Here is a 24719-nt window from a genome sequence, read left to right as displayed (position 1 = left end):
TCTGGAAAGCAACGATATTAGGGCAGAGGCGGCGATGAGAAGTGTTTCAAGCAAATTCAACTCGAAAACGTTGACTCTTACGTACTCGAGCTCAATGATGGCCACTAACACGATGAATGTCCATGGACGGTACACCGGCCGATAAATCATAAGTGTGCATTGATGACCCCAGACCCGATGTCCCCCGTAGGACACAACAGAGACAAGGAACCTAGTAGGACATAATTAAATTCAGCCATTCGAGGCTTCTGGCCGTTCTGGTACCGGCACGGTCTAAAGCCCAATAAGTACGCCCCTCTCCCCCCCCCCAAAAGAAAAGAATTCAGGTGGAAATCGACGGTCACGTAGTCAGTGACGCCCAAAACGCTATATTCAAATCTCGCGGCCGGATCCCAGGTGACCGTCCCAAGCAAACGGATTTGAGACCGATTTCTTTTCTCCGCATTAGCATCGTCAATCGTCCAGACGCAAAAGCGCTGCTTTAAGAAATGAAAGAAACGTACCTTGAACCAGCACCCCAACATTGATCGTCACCGCTCTCTTCTTTGAACCGGGAATATTCGAGGTCTGGTTGGCAGGTGTGGTTTCAAGCCCAAACATATCACCGACAAGGTTCGGATCCAGGGCCATCTGACTCGACGTTTCCTCGCTAGACTGCGCAACAGACCTAGTATCGCCCAAATGAACATCGGACGGCCTCGTAGGCTTCAACGTCTGTCCAAGCCATTGCCGAGCAGCAGCGTCACCAGGGCTCGTTCCATAAGAGTTCAACGAGCCGAGGATGTCGGCGGCTGTATTCATGTTGTCGCTGTTGTTTTCCATTCCGCTGCTCAGGGCGCGTCCCGCAACCGCCGTTTCGTCCGAAAAGTCTGCCGGATCGATCTCGGCCGTGACAAAATCCGCGGCAGCCGGGATATCGACTCCGCGTTTCCGCAGGACCCATTCAACCTCGTCCGCGTCGTAAAACTCGCCTTGGAGGCCCGGGACGTTCATGCGGAGTCTCGCGGCGGCCCGCTCCACTCTAAGGTCCCGCACCTCCTCCGTCTGCGGATCCCACGGTCCCATCCCGAATAGAGAGTCAACTTTTTGCCGATACGGCTCGGCCGTTCCCTGGTTTCCTACCGGGTCCCTCTGTTTGTGACCGCTCGGGTACGCCATCTCATCCAAGCCATTCATCTCGTCGAACCATGTTCCTCCACCACCTAGGTGCAGGAATGGAACTTTCCAGTTGAACAAAGTTTCGCGTTGGTTGACACTGAGACAGTTAGCTATCCGCTCAATGATCTTCTCTTTGGGCTCGAAAAGTAGACTGAAGCCGAAGGCGCTGCTGAGGAGGCTGCTGGGCGGGTTGGGCATGCGCAGCAGCGTGTAGGCCTTCTCCAGCGTCGAGCGTTGGAGGCGCCGCCCAAAGGTCCGCTCCTGATAAGCATACGAGGTTGGCGACGAGAGCACATTGAATAGGGATTCGGAAAAGGGCTGGTTGGCGAGTAGATCGAAAGCGCCTGGTTGTTCCAGGCTATGTTCATAAGACATACCGAATGGAAAACTAGCATTGTCCGGTGTCGGCTCCGTCACAATCTCATAGCCCAAGGGGGCCTGAGATAGTGTCGAGTGTGGCATGTGAGATTGACTATCGGGCGCCCAAGACGCTGTATGCACCGCAGTCATCGCAAGTGTTCGTGGTGTCAACTGCAGCAGCGGCTGCTGGTCCTCGCTTGACAAAACATCGTAGATGACATGGTCAGTCGGCTTGGCGATATCAGCAGAGAGCGACTCGGCAGAAGGCGACTTTTCATTGCTCTTCTCTTGTCCACTGGAAGGGCCACCAACTTCGTCTACTTCGCCATCATTTTCTTGGCTAGGGAGCACGTCGCCTTCCTTCTCCGGCTCCTCACTCATCTTCCGTGCCAAGGAAACAAATTTCTCTGTTGTGGCTTGAAGTTGTCGTCCAAACTCGGGCGTGCTCTCGTGCATGCCTTTGCTGACAGCGAAGTCGTAGAGCTTCATAAACTCCTTGCTCATTTCTTCATTAGTGCGTCTCAATTCGTCCACCTTCTTTTCGAGAGATTGGATTGCCGTTTCCTTGCGGTTGCGGTAGGCTCTCTGTGCGAGACGAATTTGTGTTCGACGGCGCTAGTCTAGTTAGAATGAATTGATACAGGCAGCAGGCGCAGAAGGAGATAGGGATCAAGTCAACATGATGTGGTTTCTTAGTACAAGGGTAAGTAAAACAAGATTGAGTCGCCAACTCACGTCCTTTGCAGTTTCATCGTTAGTGTCCAGACGAGGTCTCCCTCGTGATCGTTTTCTCTCCTCATCATCGAGTTCCGCTCCCTCCGTGGACTGAGCTTTGGACCGCTTCTTGGATGATCGCTTCGGCTCATCGCTGGTCTCCACAACGGATTTTCCAGGAGGCAAGCTTCTTGGTGCGCGAAAGCCCGACATATAATCGTCGAAAGACTCGGCGTTGAGGATGGACAGCCCAGGGTTATGCATGTATGGTGCCGGAAAGCCGCCGGGGTATTGGAGGACCCCAGTATGCCGATGTTGCAGAAAGTCGTCACTGTCGTCGTGATGGAATAAATAGGTGGGTCCGGCAAGTCCAGACAAAGGAAAGCCCATAGGGCGCTCTGGGTCAAGAATTGCGGACTCTGGACCTGGAAACTGAATCGGGACTAGATCGCCAGGATTTGGGGTCAGGTCGGGGTCTGCGTAAGCAAATCCAACAAAGCCGTTTTCGGTGGGTGCTTGGAGCTGGGCTTGGAGCAGCCTGGGATCGTGTGGATGGCAAAGCAAAGACGACGTGTCCGAAGACGAAGAGGCGAGAGAGATAGATTGTAAAGAGCTCGCCGGCGAAGGATGTGGAAACAAGTGACGATGATGATGCAGTTGTTGACTAAAGTCTTGCTGGGCTTGGCGGTTCTCGGGTATGTGGTAGTGTTGTTGGGGCTCGTGAAAGACAGCCAAGTTCCTCTGGTCCTGTAAGCTGCGGTAATGTTCCTCTGGGTTCGATTGCTGGTGAGTCTGCGCCAAGTGCGGAGGCACACGTGTATATGAAGGGTGGGGGAAGAGAGGCGGGCGGGAAGCTGAGTAAGGTGTAGTCGGAGCGGTGACGGCGGGATTACTTTCTTCTGGGGATACTGCAGTTACCGGGCTCAGATGGTTGAAGACGCTGATGCCAGCGGAGCGGCTTCCCTCTTGCTGATTAATGAATCGCCGGCGACTTGGTATAGGTCGTTGGGGCAGCGGCCGAGTGAAAGTTGAAAAGCCGTGTCTACCTTGCTCACGAGACCCGCTTGTGCAATGGGTCTGTCGGAAGGGAGGAGGTTCGTCGAGGTCATCGGCCGTATCGGGCGGCGTGTCGAGGCCGCTGAGACGGGAATGATTACTCATATCGCCGACACAGAGTGGGTGCGCCGGTAGTGATGTGGAGCCGTGGACTCAAAGATGCCGACTAACAGCTCTAATCTCGGCCCACGCCAGTCTGTATGTGCGGTGCGCGGATAGAGCTTGGGCTAATGTTAAGACCAGATAGCGTCACCATCGCGCCGGGCTCCGGGGTCCCGCGGTCAGGCACCGTCAGCCATGCAGAGCTTAAACAACAGCACTCGTAGATCCCGGATGGACGTAGGCTCAAAAGAAGGTAGCAGAATGAGGTAAAAAATCATATGCGTAAAAGAGCCGCTCACAACCGTCTAAAAGGTGCTCCAAGTCTACAGAAAAGTTGATTGTACAGATTGCAGCTAAGAGAAAAGCATCCAGTGGATCATGCCTTGATTGAGGTTCCCGTAAGGATTGGAAGGGTCGTCCTCTCCAATACAGTTCGACCTTTTGACGAGACAACTCAGACATGTTCATTGCACACTGAAATTTGGGGTGTGTCGGAGGAGGATCGTGTGTGATTTAAGAATGACACCTCCGGACCGTTATTGCGACCACTGACGAAACCCAGTGAGGACAAAAAGAAAGAAAAAGCGAAAAGTGAGAAGACAGTGAAGTACACGGCCCGCCATGGTGTGAGTGAAGCTTGCCGTCTTGAGAAGAGAACGCCGCCACCTTCCCCAGTCCCAGGATATGGGTGGCACCGTGGGACAGGGTGATCTGCTGTGTTTAGGCCAGCCTTGCGGGTGAGGCAAGTTGAATATGTTGGGTGGCCCTTGGCAATGCCAGGGACGGTCAAAGAGAGAGCAATGAAGAACCTCAAAAAGCAGGGAATAAGACGGTAAAACGCTGCATGATTAGTTCGCGTGCCTGGGGCGAGAACACGACGAGAGGCTGTTGGTGAGCCTTGTTTTCTTCGCGGACCCCGTGGGAGGGAACTAGACGGTGAGATCTGCGGTTCGCAGGTGTGCTGCAGTTGTGCTCGAGTATCGCACATGTTCGAGAGAAGGGTGTCGTGGGTGTCCAAACCACATCTGCAAGGAATAATCGCAGACTCGACCGGGCGGCGACGAGAGTGCGACGGCATGGGTGTTGCCTTGGTGGCCAACCTCGAGCAAAATATGCCAGTTCGAGGTCCCGGCCCGCTGGTCTAGCGTGTGAAACTGCAAGTGATTAAAACCCGTACCCAGCTGTCGAGCCCTTCGATTGGACCGGGGACCAACGGCAAAGGAGCAAGCAGGTCGAGATCCATTGCAACCGTGGTCGCCTGTGAATATGAATCCCGCCTGCCAGCCTCACTCTAGAGGTCTGGAGGCATGCTCAGTCTCCGAGCAGCAATGATCGTCACAGTCCCATGCCATAATCCCGACCGGAGGTTTTTGCATCCCTGGAGGCGTCGAAAAGGAGGGAAAAGAAAAAGAAAGAATCAACCACCACTGTGATTGTGACGATTACCCCCCGTGCCCCTCTTTTTCTCGAAGAACCGCTGACGAAATGAACCTGGCATGGCTTTGTTTTGTGGGATGTGACCTAGCGCGAAGCTCCCGAAGATCCGCCAGAGTCTGCCAGAAACCCACAAAACGTGGGCGTAGAGCGCAGGCGCGTGGTGTGCACGCAGTGGCGGACGCAGCATTCGGTAATTATTGATTGGCCCATCTTGCATTCACAACAGCCTCATGATCTCTGCTCAGCTGAAAATCCATGTGAGATCGTCCTGGCAATTGCATGTGCTCCCGACCGCATCGGCTCAAATGACAGATTGGTCATGGGGAGAGGTTGTATGGGGTTGATCCAATGTCTCTAGACAGACTGATGTCGGGACGGGTAACTAAGCTCATGTTGGATCAGTACTTCGAGCTGGATGAAAGCCAAGCACAACTGACCAATGCCGTCGCTTCAGGTTCTGTATTCCTTGGGAGCCTGTAGCTGCATATGATGTGAGGAGGAGGTTCGTTGGTACATCTAGGCAGGCCTCCGGGCCAGACACAGTCCATCTGGTCCGTCCCCCCCCCCATAACCTTGTTAGATTTCTTCTTTGTCTGAAGTCGCGGGATTGACCCTCAAGGGGTCTCCAGGAACTCTAGAGAGCGTGTGGCAGGTCCATCATTATGACCGCGAGTCCGTGTGTGGCGACCCCCGCGCGTCCGATCTGGATTCTGTCAAACCCCAGAGAGATCGTGTCACTCTAGTTATTTCGGATGGTTAGCAAGGGGCCAGCCGCCCGCCTCGTCTATACCGGCGCAGCGATGATCTCAGCCGAATAAATGTATGCGGCCCGTGTCTCAGCGGCACAACTTTCTAAGCGTTGGCGGCCTTTACGGACATGCGCGTTTCGTGGTCCTGGGGCGGTTGGCAGCTGGCGCTGGCGTTCTGCGTCCCGAAGGAATGGTAAATGCCGTTGGATCGACGGCCATTGTTGGACTGCCGATTTTGTCTCGTCGTCAATTGTCGTTTGAGGATATGCGAATCGATCGTTCCATATGATGTCAAATAACTTGGGTCATAAATCAGAGTAGGCAGCCTCGCGCCGCCTGTACGAAATACGACCGCATCCGGAAATTGATATCTGAAATGATTGTCGAGGCGGCTGCTATTGCAAATGATGCTCACGAGATGGTGGCGAATTTATCCCTCCCACTGCAGCTGAGGTTGAGGGTGGTACGGGCGAAGATAAAGTGTGGGAGAGGGATGGAAAGTGAAGGTGGACTGGCACGAGGGGTAGAACTAGATGACCCAAGCGTCACCGTTCCTCGATGCAGACGCAGACGGGCAGGCGAAGATGGGATGACCACAGGTAACACGCAGCGGGAAGGAAGCCCAGCTGTGGAGGCCCTGGCCGCCATATCTCGGCCATACCGCTGTGATGTACCTACCTTGGTGGACCTACTAAATTGAACCCTGAAGTAGGTGGTACGTTTCACATGAAGGAATAGTGTGATGCCGCAATGGTTGAGAGATGATCTTCATATTCCATACACAAGCACATACAGTACTTGCTCCAACCCATGCCTAATCACCGACATGCCACTATGCTTTGCCATCTTAGTTGCTATCCTACCAGAAGTCCGTTCCCTTCGTGAACCTCCCCTTTGTCTCCTCGATACACTCGATCAGTTCCTGTGGCAGTCGCCGCACATCTTCCCCTTCACCGCTCAAAATCTCGTCGCTAGACCTCAAGAACTGAGCTCGAAATACGTCCCAAAGTTCCTTGTCCTTCGCGTTGTCGCTCCCAGGCCTTGGATAGTAAGGATCGTTCCGCCAAAAGCTTCTGCATGCTTGCTTTATCCCATTGCTATCCAAGGTCATCGTTCTGCAGCAGTCAAAGTCCAGGATCCACATGGCGTGAGATCCGAAAGCATTTGAATGGAAGTCTGCAGGACCCAAGCTTGATTTTGACGGGTCTTCGCCGGGAGAAGCTTGGGGTTTCCTTATGTTTGCAAGCACAAATTCAACATCATTTGCGTCGACTTTGGCGGACCAGTGCAGAAATGCAAGAGCCTCAGCCATGGCTACCGCGTACTCCTGAAGATCCAGGCCGAGGGTCTCCATCTGGTCGACGTGAAGTGGAAAATTTCTCAGACTGAAGAATCTCAGTCTCGGCCTGTCTTGATTCACCTCCGTGTTTCGAAGCTTTCGGCGTCCCAAGTAAGGTCGAACCAGACAATGGCTGTTTGTCAAGCTATCGGCAATCTCATCCGGATCCATGTCTGGGTGGAACTTCTGGGCCAGGAGCTTGCGAATATCTCGAGACAGTGGGGGGATTTTCTCGCTGACAAGTGCGTTGCAGCCTGTGTATCCTTTGGGAAATCTGGGAAGCATCTGATCCCAGGCAGTCGCATTGTGGCTGAGAAAGCCTTCGCAATGAGGTATGTTGGGGCGGAGCCTGTTGTTGTCGTCTCCATGTAATATTTGGATGATATGGCGATGCATCTTGTGTTCGTTTGCAACAGACCGACCAGGACCACCGTCTTCCCGCTTGATGACGAATATCTTGTCTGCACCGACAGATGTCGGTGCAGACCACACAGAGCCGAGAAGCCTTTGCCAATGGCTTCCAGTGGCAGTGTCGAGTGTGCGGTACTGAAATCGAAAGTATTGGGTGTTAGTTCGTTCATGTCTCTGTCGAGTTTGCTAGTTGTGGTTGTGTGTTGGCACTATGTGGAACTCTGGGATGGGGAAAGAGGAGAGGCAAAGGGAGAGGGGGGGAAGTGTCTTATTTATAAAGTAGCCCAAACAGAGCTATTGGCGCAGCCTCCCCGGTTGCCTTTCTCTGATGTCCGCGGAAGCCTGGAGTCGTGTTGTTTGGATCGTGGCTGAAACGGTTCTAAACTGACCGTATTGTCTTGAAAGCTTCAGGTGGGAAGACCGCTTCGTCTTTAGTACCAGGAGTGAGGGTTGAACTTAAATGCATGTGGCTCTGGCTGCCCAAGATGCAACCCCTTTGGCGAGCAATGGGCTCAGTACCAATCAAGATAAATCAAGTGACGGTAAGGTAGTTGACTGAAGAGAAGAAATATTAGGCCAGGACAGAGGAAAGATGGAAGCGAGGCAATTGAAGAGACAGTCTGGTCAACGCTGTCAAAGACCTGTAATGGCTTGGGCCCGTAATGGGATCGCGGACCCATCCCACCCGCAAGCCGCCACAGCGGCATCGTGGAAATTATCTATAGAAATAGTACAACAAAAATACAGACAGGTTTTGTCCTGGGAGAAGAGATTCAAACCTGGATGGGAGTAGGGCTGAGGCCACCCCAATTGCTCTTCCGTGCCTTGTCCTGCCGTACAGCTCTTCGGTCGTGCCTGTCCTCCCCTCCCTTCTTGCGCTTCGCAACCCTTCTTTGTTTCTTTTTGTACGGTGTATCAATCATCCACAGGTGGCCCTTTTTCCGATAATACTCATGATCACCCCTCAACGCCTTTCTTTCCGCCTCACGGATCTGCAAAAACACCCTCGCCCTCGCAGACTGATCTGCCGCATCCTCATTCAACCTTCTGCTGGCATCAGCAAACGTCGCAGCCACGCTGTGGCGGAAACTCTCTTCATAGACCCATGGTTCAGGCTCTTTGGGCCCCTGAGCGACCGGCACCTCAACCCAGTCGGGGAGGTCTGAGAGGGGCATCTCGCGCTTCTGGCGCAACTCGATCGCCCTCTTCACCGCCCACTGCTGCGAGCGGATCTCGCTGTTAAGGTGCCTATCCCAATTGTCCTCCTCCTTTGCAAACTGCTGTTCCTCGCGCATCGAGCCGAGCAGATGATTCATCTGCTTGATCTTGTACTTGTTCTTCTTCTGGACGTAGTCGCACACGGCGCGGTGCTGCGGCTTACCCTGGCGCAGGAACACGACGCCATGTGCGGTTACAGCAATGTTGGGGATGTGCCGTGTGCCGGAGAGGTCCTCGCGGGGTATGGGGTGGCGCTTGGAGATGTAGACGGGTGGTTGGCCCGGGTGCGAAACGCGCTCAAAGAGGGGCGGCCACTTGGGCTTTGGGCGTTGTATTCTCGGCGTCGGCGGCGGCGGTTTGCCTGCTTCCGATTTCGCATCATGAAGGCTCTTTTCGCGGAGGTAGGTGAGGATTTCGGAATGTTCTTTCGAGTCGGGGGTCTGGGCGCTTTTGAAGAGGTTGAGAAACTTGCGATTATAGACCATCAGTACCAAGGGGCGCTGCGAGCAGTGTCCAAGAGTAGCACACCTTGTATCCTTTCGTTAGTGCAGCGAAAACAAGACGGTAGCTCGCCTCTGTCTGGTTGCGCTTGAATCCTTTCTTCACGAGCCTCGGCAGTGGGTTCTCGATTCCTTTGCGGAGGACATCGTTTGGGAGTGATATGGCGCGGGCTTCGCGGACGAGAGCACGGAATAGGGCGATTGCAGCAATGCGGTGGCGAGAGTTTTGACCTGGTATGAACTGGGACGGCATCCTTGCGGGATGGGGATCGTCACAATCCCAAGCTTTGGTCACATTGTTGGTGTTGGTGAAGCTCGAGCTTTGTGATCGTCACTTTCTGGAGGGGAGGTGCATGGGCAATTATCCATCTTATCTTATCGCTCCTTATCGCTCCTTATCGGTATCTATCTTATCGTCTTAGGTAAGGTACCTACGCGGGTTGGGGGGGGTAATCAACAGTGCCCGGAAAGGATGTACGCTTAGTGATCTTAGGGGTCATAGGCACTTACCGGAGCAGGTGGAATCTAAAACACGATGTGTGGATAGTACAACCCGAAGACACTATTCCTTCTTTCCTTCTGTTTTTTTGCCCAGAATCGACCCACTCTGAATAGATATGATCATTCTAAACATTTAAACAGAGAAGATATAGAACAGATGTCTTAAAATATCATTAACAAACCAGCAATTCGTGATCTTAAAGGTCGCTTTATAATTTCTACATACTTCCACCATTATACGGGAAGAAGGATAAGACCTCACCACTATACATAAGTCGGGTATGGGCATGGGCCCCTTTTGAAAACCCCCCCCATCCCGGGTAGGTAAGTTCAACTCCTTTCTTAAGTTTGAAAATTGACCGGATACCTATTGCAATATGAACGCATTCAAAAAGGTTTAGCGGCCTGTCATAAGTATACAAGTTACCTTAATCCGAGCTTGGTTAAGTTTTGCTCAATTCCGAGAAAATCGTTCAATTTTCCGACTAGGACTTTAAAGATAGACCCTGTTTTTAGACTTCACGGGAACTGTCGCCATCTTGCTGAGTATGTGAGGCTCTCAAATGGCTGAACTTCATCCGACTTATTGAAAGTCTTCGTTCTTTTGATCTCAACAGATAAGCTGCAAGGGTTTCCTCTCTAGGACTATTAAATATTTCTTCTTCCCCACCTGCAGTTATCCCATCATGTTTTTTATACAACCACAATGCCTTTAGTCCTTCATCGATACAGCAATACATCACGTGGGTTACGAAGTACTTTCATTGCAATTATGTGCAAATCACTCTTCAAATCTATACTAGGTTTTTTCGTATCATTCCCCAGACGATTTTGTAGGCTTGCGAGAATGATGGACGGCGCCCAGGGCTCTGGGCTAAACGAGCCGCCCCAGGAGCCCACGCCACAGCTTGAGCAATCCCAAGGCGCCGACAGCCCCAGGGAACACGAGCCAACCATACTCTCGTACAATTGGAACACTTTTCCATCAGAGCTTCGATTCATAATCCTAAAAGAATTATCCAAGGTTCAGTCTGAAGAGACGTCGGATCAAAAAGGCCTCTTGCCCACCGTTTGTGCTGAATGGCAAGATTTCTTCGAAAAGCGAAACTTCGAGACTCTGAAGCTTCAGTCTCGTGACGACATCATCACACTCAGAGACTACGTCATTGACCGCCGTCAGATGTATGTCAAGATAATTTGGCTCAGTTTGGAATTGGGATCGTATAGTTGCGATGTTTGCAGCGAGGAAGAGGATGCCGAAGAAATACTGCACAACAACAGCGTGTTCGACTCCCAATTGACACTTCTTTTGGATGTAATTTCGGACTGGAACCTCGAAAAGGGCGACAGACGACACTCTGGCCTTCACCTTTGTTTCAGTGCTAAATCGCCCGACGACACTGCCCACTACTTCAGGGTGAACTCTAGAATCAGGCACCTATCTGATCGCCTTTCCTGGTTTGATTATGAATCCGCTGCCATCCATGGGGCAAGAAAGCGTACCGTGGGAAATCTTCTGGATTTCAAAACCGCCGCTTTCAACCTGACGAACTCAGTTGGAAATGAGTCAAACGTCTCACCAGTCGTTTCAAGGGCTGCAATAGTCAAAAGGTTTAGCAACGAGGACTGCCGAACTCTATCTGAAAACGCCATTCGAGTTCTTCTTTGGCGCTTGAACAATTTGGAGGCCATTGAGTACAGGCCTTGGCGTGGTGTCGACATGTCGGATCAACTTGAACGAGACGATGCAAACGCCGCACTTCTTGAAAGCCTCCCGCCTACAGTAAAGAAAGTCAAGCTCTGGGAGGTTCGATGCGACAGATTTCATGGGCGGTACGATAAATCGGAACACAGTCGCCGTGTTGCCCGGGCGGCCGTGCGAGCATGTCGTCGTCTAATTTCCTTCAGCTCGCTTGACGTTCTCAACGCGATGCATTTCTTCCACGAAGTCATCCAACTTTCCGTACCGCCGCTGCTATATGATCCCGAACGCTGGTCATGTCTTCGACACTTGGCCCTTACGTCTTCGGATATGAATCCAAGACTGAACGCGGAATATACTCAGGAGCTCTTACGTCACGGAGCGTTGGCGGCACTTCATTTGCCGAATCTAAAACTTATGGAGTTGTGGCGGAATTGGAAGCGAGCGGCTATCCTATTCAAATACGAAGTATTGGACTACTCGGTTCATATCTCGTATGGCGCATCATGGGATGTTGAGTTACGAGACGACGTTCTGGATGGGTGGAAGATTGTGGCGGAACGACATGGACATACTCGTGTTGATATACGCACTTCAATCATTGAAAGTGTGACGGGGAATTCCGATGTATCTACCTTGCTCCGCGTTAATTCCTTCTGAGGGTAGATTGATCGACATCTCAGCTGGGTCTGATATCATCCAGATCCTATTTCAATATCGTCAAAGACTTGACAAAGCCAAGCCTTTGTGGGGTCATACTGTGACGAGTCAGACGAAACAGCGATGAGCACACTAAGTGGGTAGAAAGTAGCTTGTATTGCCAAAAAGTGAATGAGTAAAAGAACCAAGCCTAGATACTATGGTTGAGCGTAATTAGAACCTAACTAAGATTTTTTCTTCCATAAGTACTAAGTTGAAAGATGGGCTACGTGAGAAGACACTGGTTAGGTGGCTTCGCTTTTGCTAATGTAGGTAGATGCTGGGAGACACAATCTTCAAACATTAGAAAAGGTTTTCGTGAGAAAAGAAACAGCACCACACGAAAGCAGTAGAAAAGAGCGTGCTGTTTATCGACTATTCTAGTCTTTACACTGAACTCGTAGCTTATCAATAATTCAGCAATCAATGAATTCTATTATAATGACAAGATCTGAACGGAGCCACCATTAACTGCACCATTGGTCCATAGCAACGCTTTACTCACCATCAGACCGGCGACTTAAGCAACATCCTCTAGAAGTCCACATCCGTCATAAATGGAGTTCCCCTTGCTCACCACCTTCAATGCGGCATCACGCATATTCCATGGTACCTTTCCCTAGAGCGAATCTGTTGCCGTACCATTGAAGCAGGGGGAGTTCACCGTGCTTCCCAACGGTCTTGTGTCCTGGCTTAGAAGGTTTATCCAATATGGTCTCATGGATTCCATTGCCGCTTTGATGGATGTGTACAACATTGCACTTCCAAGTTCAATATTTGCACTGATATTTGCCGGTGTGGTTGTCAATTTCTTCAAACTAAGACTTAATGGAATGGTGCCGCGGTTCGAGCACAATCACTTGAGTTTTTGATTACCCAAGATCCCGGCTGAATGTACTTTTTTCTGGGAAGGATATTCAAGCGCCCCTATTAAAAACTTCTGGGCATATCCTACATCAAGGTCACGCGCGGGCCGCGCTTTAAAATGGATTGCATTGTTGATGATGATGTTAGCTTTCCACCGAGCTCTTCGCAAACTTCATCAGCATCCATTTTAGGCAAGTCTGGCTAAAGAAGGTTCGAAATTAGTCCTACAATTTTTGAGGCATCCATCTGGTTTGAGCAGTATTCTTGCTGGACCGTATGTTCAAGAGATCTGATGTGGTCCAGTGATCCTGACGATGAGCAGGTGCTAAGAATTTTTGCTCCACGGCTGGCAAGGTGGATACTAACGGCGCGGTCAAACCCCTGCGAGGCACCTCTGTCAATGTTGTTGGCAGGTTTCCCACCTGACGGTCCGTTTCTAGCCAAAAAAGACAAGCTAAATAAGACACATAAAGTAATTCTCAAGTTACCAGAGCGACCTTAACTCGCAGGTCTTGAGGGTGCAGAAGCATCTCCGTAGAAATTTGTGGCGTTCCGCAGGTCATCTTGGCGACCGATATTGATTGTTGGTCGGTTGAGGTTCTAATCCTTGAATCCTCGGTGAATTATTCTATGAAGCTGGACTGAGAGAGAATCATGCCTAAAGGTGACGATAAAAGCATAATGATTATGGACTTCTTGCTTGCAACAGATCACAGACGCTCACAAAAGAAGCTTTAGAGTCCACAAGAACTTACAAATTCAACAGCCTCTTTCGCTCTTTCAACGGACGAAGTAGACGCGAGTGAGCCATCTAAAACAGTCTTAGTCGAGTTAATGTTCCAAGTTCATTTACAAGGCTGGAAACTATCCTTGTTTGCCTTGTTTCAATATGCGTTTGCTTCTAGTCAGGCTTCATCTGATGACGTCCACTACGCTTAGTGCCCGATTCGCCCGTTACGGACTTCAATGTAGAACTGTGCCGGGTTATCGCAACTCAATTTACACTAAAGATTTTTGGGTCGTTGAGTTTTACATCAGGTAATAGAAATGAGAATGTCGTACTTTAACAGTCCTCGTAGCTGTAGACTCCGTTCGAGATTCCGAGTCTATCCATTGTAAATCGAGAACCATGGCGGCTCCTTACGGACACCCCCATCGGGTCCCGTCATCGTAACGGATGAAAAACGACCTAGTCTGCGGTTTTTGTATGTACGAAAGAATCTGTGAGCTCCTGCAATAGACTGTGCAGATGTCACCATACTGATATCTATCCCTCTCACGTCACATTGTGGACTTGTTCAGCTTTAAACCGAAGGCCGAGGGCGAAAACGTTGGTGCCGCTGGGTTGATGAGAGTTTCGCAATTATAATCAAACGTAGCATATGATTGAGGCTAAGGTTGATCTATGAACAGTGAAATAAATACACCCCACTTTCAACTTTTGTTTCACGAAGCATTATCCTCCTCCGTTGTCACGATCGCAATGTCCTCTGATGCTCAGCCACCTACGTTCGCTGCTTTGAAGCCTGTGACTCGAAAGTTGAGCCATGAATCAATACTTGTACTAATGCTAAACGACTCTCCATACAGGCTCCATCCAAAGCCATTTACCATCCAGATGCAGCCTAATCCTTGCGTGGTTCTCGTTCCAAGCACCATCGAAGTACTGTCACTCGTTGTAGATTTTCTGTACTCCTCTTGCTTGGAGTTTGCTATCTGAGACCATGGCTTCAAATCTCCTTCCTTCAAGGATGTGATCATTAGCATGTTGAACTTCAAGAGCGTAAATTATGACCCTGTCAAGAAGATTGCTACTCTTGGCGCAAGTGCGATGCGGGCAGAAGTAGTGGGGTTCATGCAATGAATTGACCCGAATATCCTTACACAAGCGAATAATTGCTGTGTAAGCTTCGTCTTTGTCCGAACTGACGAAACACAGGACCTGCGGCACCTGCGGCAAATACTCCGAGTATCGGAGTCAAAGGATCCACCTTGGGCCACTGCGGTTAATGATTATGTTCTCAAATATTCCAGTCAAACTAGCAGTCCAATTTCTCCCTGATCTTTATGCTGCATGCCAAGCCGAAATTCTATGTCCTGCTTCACGCAAGGCTCATTGATTCTGAAGGCATCGCGTACCTTTTGCTTGTAATCAAGGTGTCTTAAGTTTAACAGGAGATTGTCTTACCGCTTTTCTGGTAGAAGATGAGCATCTTTAAGAATTAGACTCGTATACTCATTGTGCCTAGATTCTGCTGCTTAGTAGATATATCTGACTGTTTGCGTAGTACTCTCATTTGTATAGCCGTTTCTACTGTAACATGTCAAACTCGAGTCAGGAGTGGGGACGAGCTTTTGACTCATATCCTCGGCCCACCGCAACGTACGTGACGTGTTTCTTAATGGCGCCACTTCTTACAGTGAGCGCAATCAAATTGCTTAAATAGCGATGCAGAGCCGCATTATTTAAGAAATCAAACATAGTAGAGAGTAGGTTTTCTTGAAGACTTTGTTACTGTACCCCCTTATCTTACGAATAACCTCTACAATGACATCAACGTTCGCATAACGCTCCTAGCCCTGATTAAGTGTTTCAATGATTCTCACTGATTATCTAGACCTGAACAACAGTTTGCGGAACTCGCCAAGGTCGAAGGCCATGTAGATGAGGCTACCATCGCAGCTGTCTACGATCAGTTGAAACCTGTGAAGCCAGAATTTCTTGTCGGGCAATGGGAAGGGGGAAGTTTCGACACTGGACACCCCACTCACCTACAACTTCGCAACTTCAAGTGGGCGGGTAAAGACTTCCGAACCGTCGATGATGTGGACCCGATCATGCGGTACGAAGAAGACGGCAAACGAACATGGTTTTCTGACTACGGCCATGCGCGAGTGAGTGCACCCATTTAAGACTGCTTCTAGGCGTTGAGACTGTGGCTGTAACCGATATATTAGGTCCGGGAAGTTAAATTTCGGGGTGTTGTGACCGCTGCAATGGTTTATGACAAGTTCCCCATCATTGACGCGTTCCGATACGTTGATGAAAACACGGTCGTCGGTGCTATGGACAACAAGGATATTCAATCTGGGACATATTACTTTTATCTGAGAAGAAGAACACAGAGCAAGGCCTAGCTACTTAGACTAGGGGTGAAAAAAATACGCCAGATCATTATTGATGATGCACATTCTGAGTGCAGGTAACATCACTGGTCAGACGCACTAAACAACCCAATACTATTCCAATTTGTTGCTCTAGTGTAACATAAGTGGTCGAGCAGTTTAGTAAGTTGAAAAATGAAACCATTCCGTACCGCGTGTTACCGAGGATCCGAGGTCACTTTCCCCTAACATCTTTGTTCCCCCGCATTCTCGCCACAAAGTGTCGGACAAACCCCACCCACGTCACCATGTACCCACCGTTTCCCATGTCTTCTTACTGCTGAGTAACAAGTGAACGTCAGATTATCGTTTACCTAGACTGCATAATACCCTTATTTGCGATCCAACGGCAAGTTGAAATGGCCGGCACACCGACGAACGCAGGTACGCATAACACAGCTGCTCCATCGCCGGGGCGGACTTTAGAGACTGCCGCAACTTCTCAGAGACTCAAAAAGAGAGAATACGATCGCAAAGCCCAAAGAGTTGCTCGCGAAAAGACGAAGAACCGTATAGCTCAGCTCGAGAGCTTGGTGGAGAAATTGAGTCATCAAGATGACACCGCTACTACAGCATCGCTTATGGCGGAGTTGTCAAAAGTGACTGAACAGAGGAATAAGCTGATGCGATGTCTGAAAACAACTTCCTCTCTGTTCAACGATCATGTCAAGGAAGCCGAATCATGGGATTCGACTAGACTGGTCTGTGACGTGCCGTCTTCCCCGAAGCCGCCATCGATGAGAGAGATTTCCCCGAAACATCCGAGCCCTGACTCCTCAATTTCGCCCGCATATTCGTCCATGCCTATCTTCGATGGCTCTACCCGTGAGGGTTTCGAGAAGGAAATTGGGATTGACTTTGTGGATGAATTCTCTGTTGATATCAGCCAACTTCTAAGCGACTCAATGTTCCAGCCCGACTCCGCAGCGCCTGCGTCATTCAAAGACACAGATGAGCCACGGATTGCGCCTGAAACGCTCGAAACATCCGTACCGCCAAGCAAGAAGCAGAAAACAGGAACAGAAACAGAAAGATTCTCATCATCTACATGCCACTGCTCCTCAACTACCAGGGTTCGACGACTCTCGGATGGTTCTCAAGTCAGCTGCAACAATTGGAATGCTGGCAACGAAATACTCCAAGAGCCTTTCGCTCTCCCCGATGCCGCAATACGCCTGGAAGGAGAGACTGGCGAGGACGTCCCTGTTCACGCCGTGCTTCACGGCTGGGATAGCTTGGCGTACTCGGGCAGGATGACGCCTTTGTGGAGAAAGGTTCGCCAACTCGATGAAATCTGCTTCTCGGCGTGTGGCCAAGCGGAACGTCTGGCCGTTCTGTTCATAATCCATCTTCTCATGAGGGCATACGCAGATCCGAAACTAGTGGAGTCTGCAGTCGTACCGATATGGTATCTGAAATCGCAAGTGCAACACATCTGACGTACTAAAAAATGGGCTTGGGCTAACCTCAAAAAGACCTTTGCAGGAAATAACCCATGACCCCTCGGCTGATTACTTTGCCTGGTTAGTGGATCCAATTCTGGGGGATAGGACAAGAAGCTTATTTGGAAATTATTTATAGGCCAGCTTTGAGATACCGATTCGCCATTGCACCACATCGGTACTGTAGCAATATATTCTGGCACATGTTCAAAGAGCACTTGCGAATAGTGTGGCCTTACGACTTTCGTGACTGCTATACTAGAAACATGCAATTGGGCACGTATGGTCTCTCACCTCTTTTCAAAGAAAAGATCCACGACCTGAGATCTTGGACAATGGCACCCGACTTCTTTGCCCAATTCCCCGAGCTGCTGCAAGACATACCGAAGTTCCCGGGAGAGCCATCGCCAGCATCCGCTCATCCATTCGACTCAATGACCTCGCGCGGGATGGATTGTCTGGGAGGGGATGAAATTGGCTCGAAGATGGCGAGAGATGATGCCGACGAGAAAAGCCAATCTCCAGGAACGAAGACCGGCATGAAGGATCGCATCTTGTTTGCTACACCTTCTCATGGAAACGGGTTGTTTTTAAGCGAGCTCGGAATCGACGGCGTCACGGATTGCTTTAATTTTTAATTTCTGAGATTTTTGTAATGCGTTCGAGGTTTCTCTTTCACCGCAGTGGCGCAGCAAGGACGCGTCCTCACCGTACCCAGTGTCATATACTAGAAAAAGACCACCCCAAGTCGGCCCTCAAGCGTCTTGATATTGGTTTTCGCTGCCGCACATATAGACTGCAGAGTCATGGGCGGCGCTAGCAAGGATGGCCCCGGAAGACGAGCAGCTCCGCGGGCCCCCGAGTCTCCACCGGATCCGATAAAACGAGGATACCGACGCTGTCGGGCAAATGAGACGAAACCTTAAATCGCCGATCAAGCCTCATAACGGGCCAAATCTCCCCGTGCAAGCCCCTGAGATCCAGCCTCAAGCCTTCGTCATTCTTGCAACGACCAGAAAGACCTACGGTGAGAGGACTGCCGGCGACTCCGTTGACTTGTGGCCATATCTATTACCACCCCGGAGGATTCATGAGAGGGTCGTCGACTCCTTCTTCTCACTACTCGAACGGTCGTCGAACCATGCATTCAGCCAACATGTTACTCAGCATACTTTTCTTCTGCATCGGACTTGTGGGTGCTAGGCCATCTTCAGAGGGTATCCCCGAGGATCCTGGTCTTGCTCGACGCATCTCGTTGCACCATCGACAAATCAATGACACTATACTACCCATACGACGAGACTGTCCTTTCAGTCCTTGGGATGAGCTTTATATTACAGACTTTCTCCAAGAGCACTTCCACGAACTTTCAACGTCTGATCATTGCTGGATAATCAAGGGTGTAGCAGGACTACACGAACTACTCCAGAGAAATATCTCGGCTAACCCCGTTTTAAACGTCACGATACCGACTTGTATATTACTCAACGTTACCAGCAAAGGAAATGCCTTCTCCATTGACTTTTCGGATAACACGTACAAGGTTAATGGTGTCGATGAGGATCAGTTCGTGTTATTGACATATGTGCATCGTGGGTGGTTCTCCTTTCCCTCCAAGTCTGCTATTTATCTGACAGGCTGTAGTTATATGCATGACCGTGGCGTTTTTCTTCTGCTATCCCGTGATTTTAGTACTGGCATCAGCGCCCAGCTTATGCATCATGATCGACCGCGCACTCCAGGAGCCTACCAAACGAAAAATGGAGCGATGGCAGACAATATTCACAGTCATCTTATTCGGCCCACTGGCAATCGCGGGGCTAGTCACTGGGTTAATCGCCATGGGAGATTCAGATCATGGAAGAACAGAACACGGAGTAAGCTAGCCTGGTCCTCGACAAGACCTCTCTCTGGTCAGCAGCTAATCCTAAAAACGCTCTAGATCATCGGTTTCGTGACCATTGGCCTGGCCGCGATATCAGTGCCCCTCTACCTCTACCAAAAGAGACTCAGCTCCCGTCCCGATCTTACATTCTACATGTACCGCCGCCTCAAGTTGATCAACGGCCTTGACTTCATTGTCTGTCAAGCCATCCTCCTCATCTCAGGCTTCGCCCTCCCAGACGGCATCGATGATTTTGGCATCATGACAATTTGCGGAACAAGCGCGCTCTCTTCGTCGCTCATTTTCTCTCTGGGTATGATCGTGTCGTTTGTGTGGAACTGCGCCATGGCTACGATGACGGTCCAGTGGCTACTGGAACGAAGGATCAGAGGGGGAAGTCTCAGGGATAGGGCACCACCCTGGATGCTCAAAATGCTTCGAAAACGGTCGAACTCGGACATGACCTTTCAGACCTTTCAAGAGAACCGTTGAGACTTCAGGAGTTTAGAAACAGATATAAATACTGCGCATTCTTTATGTATTGGATTAGACGATACGGCCCATATAATGTGTGTTCGGCTTAGACTTGCTTTGTACCTTGATCATCAATTTTGAAAGTCAGATCCTAAGATGCTTACAATCCTTCCATCGTTTAAGGTAGTAAGTAATATTGGGCATAATCGGAAGGTGTGAGATTAGAAAAAGTTTAGCTTCACCATATACCATCTGATGCCATCCGTCTCAACTGTCGAGTCATGGTTTTTTGGTTTGACGTTTAAGCTCGGCAATTTGGTCGCAAATGAGTCTCTCATAGCATGCTGTACACTAAGTTTCGAACTAGACAGCCCGAATAGACGACAGTTAAATGGAAAAATAAGCAGAATCCGGTATCGGCGCCCGATCAAGCTTAAAATACCCCGGTTGTAACTTCTGGAACACCTGCCGAGGGTCGTACTTCCTCGAAATGCTCTTCAGTCTCGCCACGTTCTCCGTCCCGTAGCTGCCAACCACATTCTGGAACTGGCTGGCGTAGTTCATGTAGACGTAGTCATTGTCGACACCACGACTTTTGGCCTCCGCCGTGATTTTTTCCAAAATAGCCGACATGTACGCGTAGACCGTGTCATCGTCTTCCTTGTTGTCCCACATTGCGCAGAGCTGCATGATGTAGAAAGGACCATCTTCAACGTCGAGGCCGAGCGGGTTTCCGCCGTTTTGCTGCATTTTCTCCAGCATCGGGACCGTGATGCCCTGCGTGACGAGAACGGGAATGATTCCGGAAATGTCGGCAACGGCGGGCACTGCTTCGTAGAAAATGTCCAGGGCGATGTTGAGAATCTCGAGGTCGGCCTTTGTCGTGATCACGTAGTAGGCCTCCCGGAGACCCGGAGGGCTATCGTTCATTGTCTCCTTACCCCACGCGGCAAGGACCCTGTTCTGCGTCGTATCCGAGATGGCATCGATGGCGTTGAAGTCGGAAAAGATGGTGGCGTTTTCGGCGTCCGGCTCCGAGTAGTACAGCGCCGGGATAGCGAGCTTGGCTTCGCTGCTGTATGACCAGACAACGTAGATGCCGGCCTTGGGGTCTCCGGGTGAATTGGAAATGATTTTGGAAAACGCCGTCGAGACTGCCGGAAATTTATCCTCCGTGTAGACTCTCGAGCCACCCCACATCTTACCGCCGGCCAGAGGAATCGTTCGGAGATTGAAGCTCACGACAAGGCCAAAGTTATTACCACCCCCGCGGAGAGCCCAGTAGAGATCGGAGAACTGATTAGGTGTTGCCCTGACGATGATACCGCTTGCGAGAACAACCTGTTGATTGTTAGTGTAATTATTTCTAGAACCTTAGGCAGGACGTCTTGCCGATCTTACATCATAGCTCTCGACGTTATCGCAAGCCCATCCATATATGCCTGAGAAGAAGGAAATGCCGCCTGCACTTGAGGTTAGCTTTCGATGTGTTCTAAGGTAACTTTGAGGATCAAAGACGCTAGCTTACCTCCTGTTGTCAAGCCACCCACCCCAATGTTGTAGAGTCGGCCTCCGACAACCGAGACATCAGACTTGGTCAGCTCTTCGAAGACCTCACCCCAGATATTTCCAGGTTGAATTGAGGCAATCTTCTTGTCAGAAGACAAGGAAATACTTTTCAGGTTCACAAAAGAGATGGTGATCCCGCCCTCGATGTTAGACGCACCAGCCATGGCAGCGTGGCCGCCGCTCTTCGCCGCGAACGGGCATTGCGTCAACCGAGAAATGAGCACGGCGACGGAAACATCAGTCGGTTTGAATGGCTTGAAAATGCAGTAGGGACTGATTTCGGCCTGATTCGAGGACCAGTACGAGCCGGTGAAGTTGGCGTATGCCGCCTCGTTGCGTGTTTCCACGGCGGCGTCGCCAAACACCAGCTTCAGCGAGTTGCACTTTAGAGGGGCTTGCGTTAGGTCTGAGAACTTTGGGGGCTTGAAGAGAACTTACAGCGGTGGAGCATCTGACCTCAGATCTCTTGCTAATTTCAGATACTCTGGGAAGCTGAGAGACATCAACACCTAGATCGAGGAGAGCCTCTATGACATTGAAGTTGGATGGTTCCACGACAGAGGTTCTGTTCGCGGTGACCTGAGCAGAAGCGGCAGTGACCTGGCCCAACAACAAACCAGCGACAGCAAGATACCTTACGACTGGCATTTCTCCGGTTGGCAGCTGGTGCTGAGGAAGACTGGGGTAATTGATGGCAAAGAGCGGCGCTGAAAAAAGAAAGGAGAACAAGACAACCAACACACTTTTGATGAGACGTGTGACATTTAGTACGATCCAAGTATGAGTTGATTCAAGCAACGCGCATGGGGCCAACGACGTCGACGAGTTGGGACCTTGCAGGTCGCTTAAGTGAAGCGGCATAGGTTGGCCGTATGTTGTGGTTGATGTTGAGATAGACCGCGGTCCATTGCAAGGCTATTCGCGTGAGTCGCTCCGAGTCCCCGGAGTCCTGGCAAGATGCTTCCGCCAATGTTATGCGCCAAGTGCCACACCCTACCAGCTTACGGAGGAGACCTCCGGCGACTGTCGGACGGACTGAGTTCTACTAAACAGGAAAGATTCCCGTCTTCAAATTGAGTGAACCCTGGTAAAGCTGTTGATAGGGGCATTGTGACGTTGGAGTCAATCTCATGTGTGGGTATAAGGGAGTTGTAAACTGGCCACAGTGACACGGCTCCGCGTTCGATCTCTTGGCTGGCACGCGGACTTGCGGGCCAAGACACGCAGGATCGCTGTATGAAGAACCAACGACATAGAGCTTCAGCAAATCACTTTTGTTGACGACCACCCGCTTCGGGTATATCATGGGGCCGTAACATTGGTTGCTCAAGGATATTCGTCGTATCTTGCCTATTTCGCACTGCAAGTCCGCAATAAATTTGTTTGTCGCATGACGGTGTCACCAGGGCTGGATTGCGAAAATCCTTGCAGCGGTTCAAGAGAAAGGCCTGATGATTGCTTCGAAAGTGGCGAGGAGAAGCCGATGACATTGCCAAGGAGCATATTTTTAACGCGAGATCTTCGGGAGCTCGCCGACAGCGCCATCATCACTAGGTTCATGTAGGCCTCGGAATTCCGTTGGGCTCTAGAGAGTCGGTATTGATGCTCAGATTCTATCTTCAGCCATGCCAGGAAATTAGTACTCACATGTGAGATAGTAAAGATCTGAAGGCTTCGTAAGCTGTATAGGTGACGAATCTTAGCCTTCGACCCGAGAGGCTGCTCTGTGCATCTATGAACTAGGTGACTGACCCGCTGAATGTCTCTAAGCTGATTGAACCAGAGTGGTCGAAGGACCAACAGCCGTTGGCGAGGTGTGTATGGCGCCTTGGCTATTCTGTGAGAAGTTTGTTTCCCACGCCCCTTCTGTTTCATTGGCTTGAGCCGGCTCACTAGAGACTGTGCCGCTGGGCATGCTCCGATCGCCACGTTCTGGACAGAAGCCGTGGTTGTGAGCAGTTTGCCTTCGGTGCTCTAATCCGCAGATCTGTGACTTCCTGCATGAAGAATACTGTTGCACAGTGGGGTATGTAAATGAGGGAAGTCCTCCCAGAGTCTATCGCTTGGTTCAATCATTCATTCTCGCCATTTCTTTCAATCTCTGTCACCCGCCATGCCAGGTGCCCCAGTCTCGACGCCGGTCTCGAGGGCCTCGATTCGGAACGCTGGCCTTGCCCTCATCGTTCTCACTACTGTTGTTGTTGGCACGCGAGTCGTCCTTGCTGTCATGCACCAAAATCGTTTCCTCCCCGAAGATGGCTGGCTTGTGGCATGCTACGTCTTCTTCATGGTGCTCGCCGTCTTGTACCTCTTTATCGTCCCGGCCTTCTTCAGACTGACCGACATGGCTTCCGGTATCATCGAACCGTATGAAACTGCCACTGAAGACGCGCTCTTTATCCAGAAGGGTCTTTTCACGGTCTCAGCTTGCTTGTGGTTCTGCCTCTGGTCAGCCAAGTTCTCTTTGTTGTGCTTGTACAAGAAGTTGTTGGATAAGCTGCCTTATTACACCAAACTATGGTGGGCGTTGGTCGTGTTCTGTGGCTTGGTAGGCTGTTTCTGAGTCACAAGCGTTTTGATTCCGTTGCATCCCGCTGACTGATCGCTCCAGACGCTGGTTGGAACCGTGATTTCACTCTTCCTGGCTTGTTCAAGCATGCATGCTTGGTTTTCTGTTGGTGCCTGCACAACGCCACGAGATGTCGAAGCTGCTGCCGTCAGTATGTGGTTTGCCTATGCGGTAGACGTCCTGACAGACCTCCTCAGTAAGATTCCTTGTGCTTGAAAAAGCGGCCCTATCCTCATCTGACCATGACTAGTCATGATGCTACCTCTGCGCCTCATTATAACGTTGCAAATGCCACTGTCGCGCAAGATTAGTATCGCAGGTCTATTCTGTCTGGGCTGGGTTTGCATCGCTGCCTCAACTGTCCGCGTAACGCAGATTGGCAATAACGGGGCCCAGCCTACGGTACCTTGGCTCGCTCTTTGGGGCACAATCGAAGCTGCCATAGGTAGGTCTCTTTGCAATCGCCGTTTTGAACCTCCATTGATCAATGACCAGCTGTCATCATCGTCACCGGACCTGGACTGTACCGTGCAGTCAAAATATACTCGACATCGCGCCAGAAGTACTATATTGACAAGTCAAACTCGAAGGCCAATTACGCCAGAAGTAACAGTCGTACAACTGAAGACCAAGATGTCCAACTCCGGCCGTTTCCGCGCACCACTGTATCCCGTGCAGAGCCAAGCAGTAGTCAAGAAGAGCTAATGTACCCGGGCAAGCTCGATGGTATCATGGTAACAAAGGCGGTCGTTGTTAACAGTTCGAAGAGCCAGAACGCAACGAAATAAACGAATTTTCAATG

At 50.5% G+C, this 24719-nt stretch overlaps 9 protein-coding genes across 9 annotated transcripts; 5 read left to right on the top strand and 4 right to left on the bottom strand.

The window, feature by feature from the left end:
* Nucleotides 1–453: 453 nt before the first annotated feature.
* On the bottom strand, nucleotides 454–3393 carry CORC01_13371 (BZIP family transcription factor; the record flags this gene model as incomplete). The annotated part of the gene is made up of 2 exons (XM_022624988.1): nucleotides 454–2103; nucleotides 2254–3393. The coding sequence occupies 2 exons, from the start codon at nucleotides 3391–3393 to the stop codon at nucleotides 454–456; spliced, it is 2790 nt and encodes a 929-aa protein (XP_022468515.1).
* A 3042-nt stretch (nucleotides 3394–6435) lies between these two features.
* Nucleotides 6436–7494, bottom strand: CORC01_13370 (uncharacterized protein; the record flags this gene model as incomplete). The annotated part of the gene is made up of 2 exons (XM_022624987.1): nucleotides 6436–6930; nucleotides 7039–7494. Coding segments are annotated over 2 exons (951 nt in total), but the record flags the coding sequence as incomplete, so codon positions are not given.
* A 605-nt stretch (nucleotides 7495–8099) lies between these two features.
* Nucleotides 8100–9297, bottom strand: CORC01_13369 (uncharacterized protein; the record flags this gene model as incomplete). The annotated part of the gene is made up of 2 exons (XM_022624986.1): nucleotides 8100–9011; nucleotides 9073–9297. The coding sequence occupies 2 exons, from the start codon at nucleotides 9295–9297 to the stop codon at nucleotides 8100–8102; spliced, it is 1137 nt and encodes a 378-aa protein (XP_022468513.1).
* A 1095-nt stretch (nucleotides 9298–10392) lies between these two features.
* On the top strand, nucleotides 10393–11907 carry CORC01_13368 (uncharacterized protein; the record flags this gene model as incomplete). Its single annotated transcript, XM_022624985.1, has 1 exon — nucleotides 10393–11907. The coding sequence occupies one exon, from the start codon at nucleotides 10393–10395 to the stop codon at nucleotides 11905–11907; it is 1515 nt and encodes a 504-aa protein (XP_022468512.1).
* Nucleotides 11908–15361: 3454 nt separating this feature from the next.
* CORC01_13367 (uncharacterized protein) lies at nucleotides 15362–15951 on the top strand (the record flags this gene model as incomplete). Its single annotated transcript, XM_022624984.1, has 3 exons — nucleotides 15362–15372; nucleotides 15432–15708; nucleotides 15772–15951. 3 exons carry the CDS (start codon nucleotides 15362–15364, stop codon nucleotides 15949–15951), a joined length of 468 nt encoding a protein of 155 aa, XP_022468511.1.
* A 386-nt stretch (nucleotides 15952–16337) lies between these two features.
* CORC01_13366 (uncharacterized protein) lies at nucleotides 16338–17417 on the top strand (the record flags this gene model as incomplete). Its single annotated transcript, XM_022624983.1, has 1 exon — nucleotides 16338–17417. The coding sequence occupies one exon, from the start codon at nucleotides 16338–16340 to the stop codon at nucleotides 17415–17417; it is 1080 nt and encodes a 359-aa protein (XP_022468510.1).
* A 1159-nt stretch (nucleotides 17418–18576) lies between these two features.
* CORC01_13365 (uncharacterized protein) lies at nucleotides 18577–19797 on the top strand (the record flags this gene model as incomplete). The annotated part of the gene is made up of 3 exons (XM_022624982.1): nucleotides 18577–19012; nucleotides 19113–19297; nucleotides 19363–19797. The coding sequence occupies 3 exons, from the start codon at nucleotides 18577–18579 to the stop codon at nucleotides 19795–19797; spliced, it is 1056 nt and encodes a 351-aa protein (XP_022468509.1).
* Nucleotides 19798–20166: 369 nt separating this feature from the next.
* Nucleotides 20167–21996, bottom strand: CORC01_13364 (uncharacterized protein; the record flags this gene model as incomplete). Its single annotated transcript, XM_022624981.1, has 4 exons — nucleotides 20167–21120; nucleotides 21181–21242; nucleotides 21308–21731; nucleotides 21787–21996. 4 exons carry the CDS (start codon nucleotides 21994–21996, stop codon nucleotides 20167–20169), a joined length of 1650 nt encoding a protein of 549 aa, XP_022468508.1.
* A 1465-nt stretch (nucleotides 21997–23461) lies between these two features.
* On the top strand, nucleotides 23462–24705 carry CORC01_13363 (uncharacterized protein; the record flags this gene model as incomplete). Its single annotated transcript, XM_022624980.1, has 4 exons — nucleotides 23462–23896; nucleotides 23960–24113; nucleotides 24168–24362; nucleotides 24413–24705. 4 exons carry the CDS (start codon nucleotides 23462–23464, stop codon nucleotides 24703–24705), a joined length of 1077 nt encoding a protein of 358 aa, XP_022468507.1.
* Nucleotides 24706–24719: the final 14 nt, after the last annotated feature.

Source organism: Colletotrichum orchidophilum (assembly GCF_001831195.1).
Source record: "Colletotrichum orchidophilum strain IMI 309357 chromosome Unknown Scaffold_189.1, whole genome shotgun sequence".
In the NCBI taxonomy this organism is placed as follows: domain Eukaryota; kingdom Fungi; phylum Ascomycota; class Sordariomycetes; order Glomerellales; family Glomerellaceae; genus Colletotrichum; species Colletotrichum orchidophilum.
This window is presented reverse-complemented; position numbering and strand designations above follow the sequence as displayed.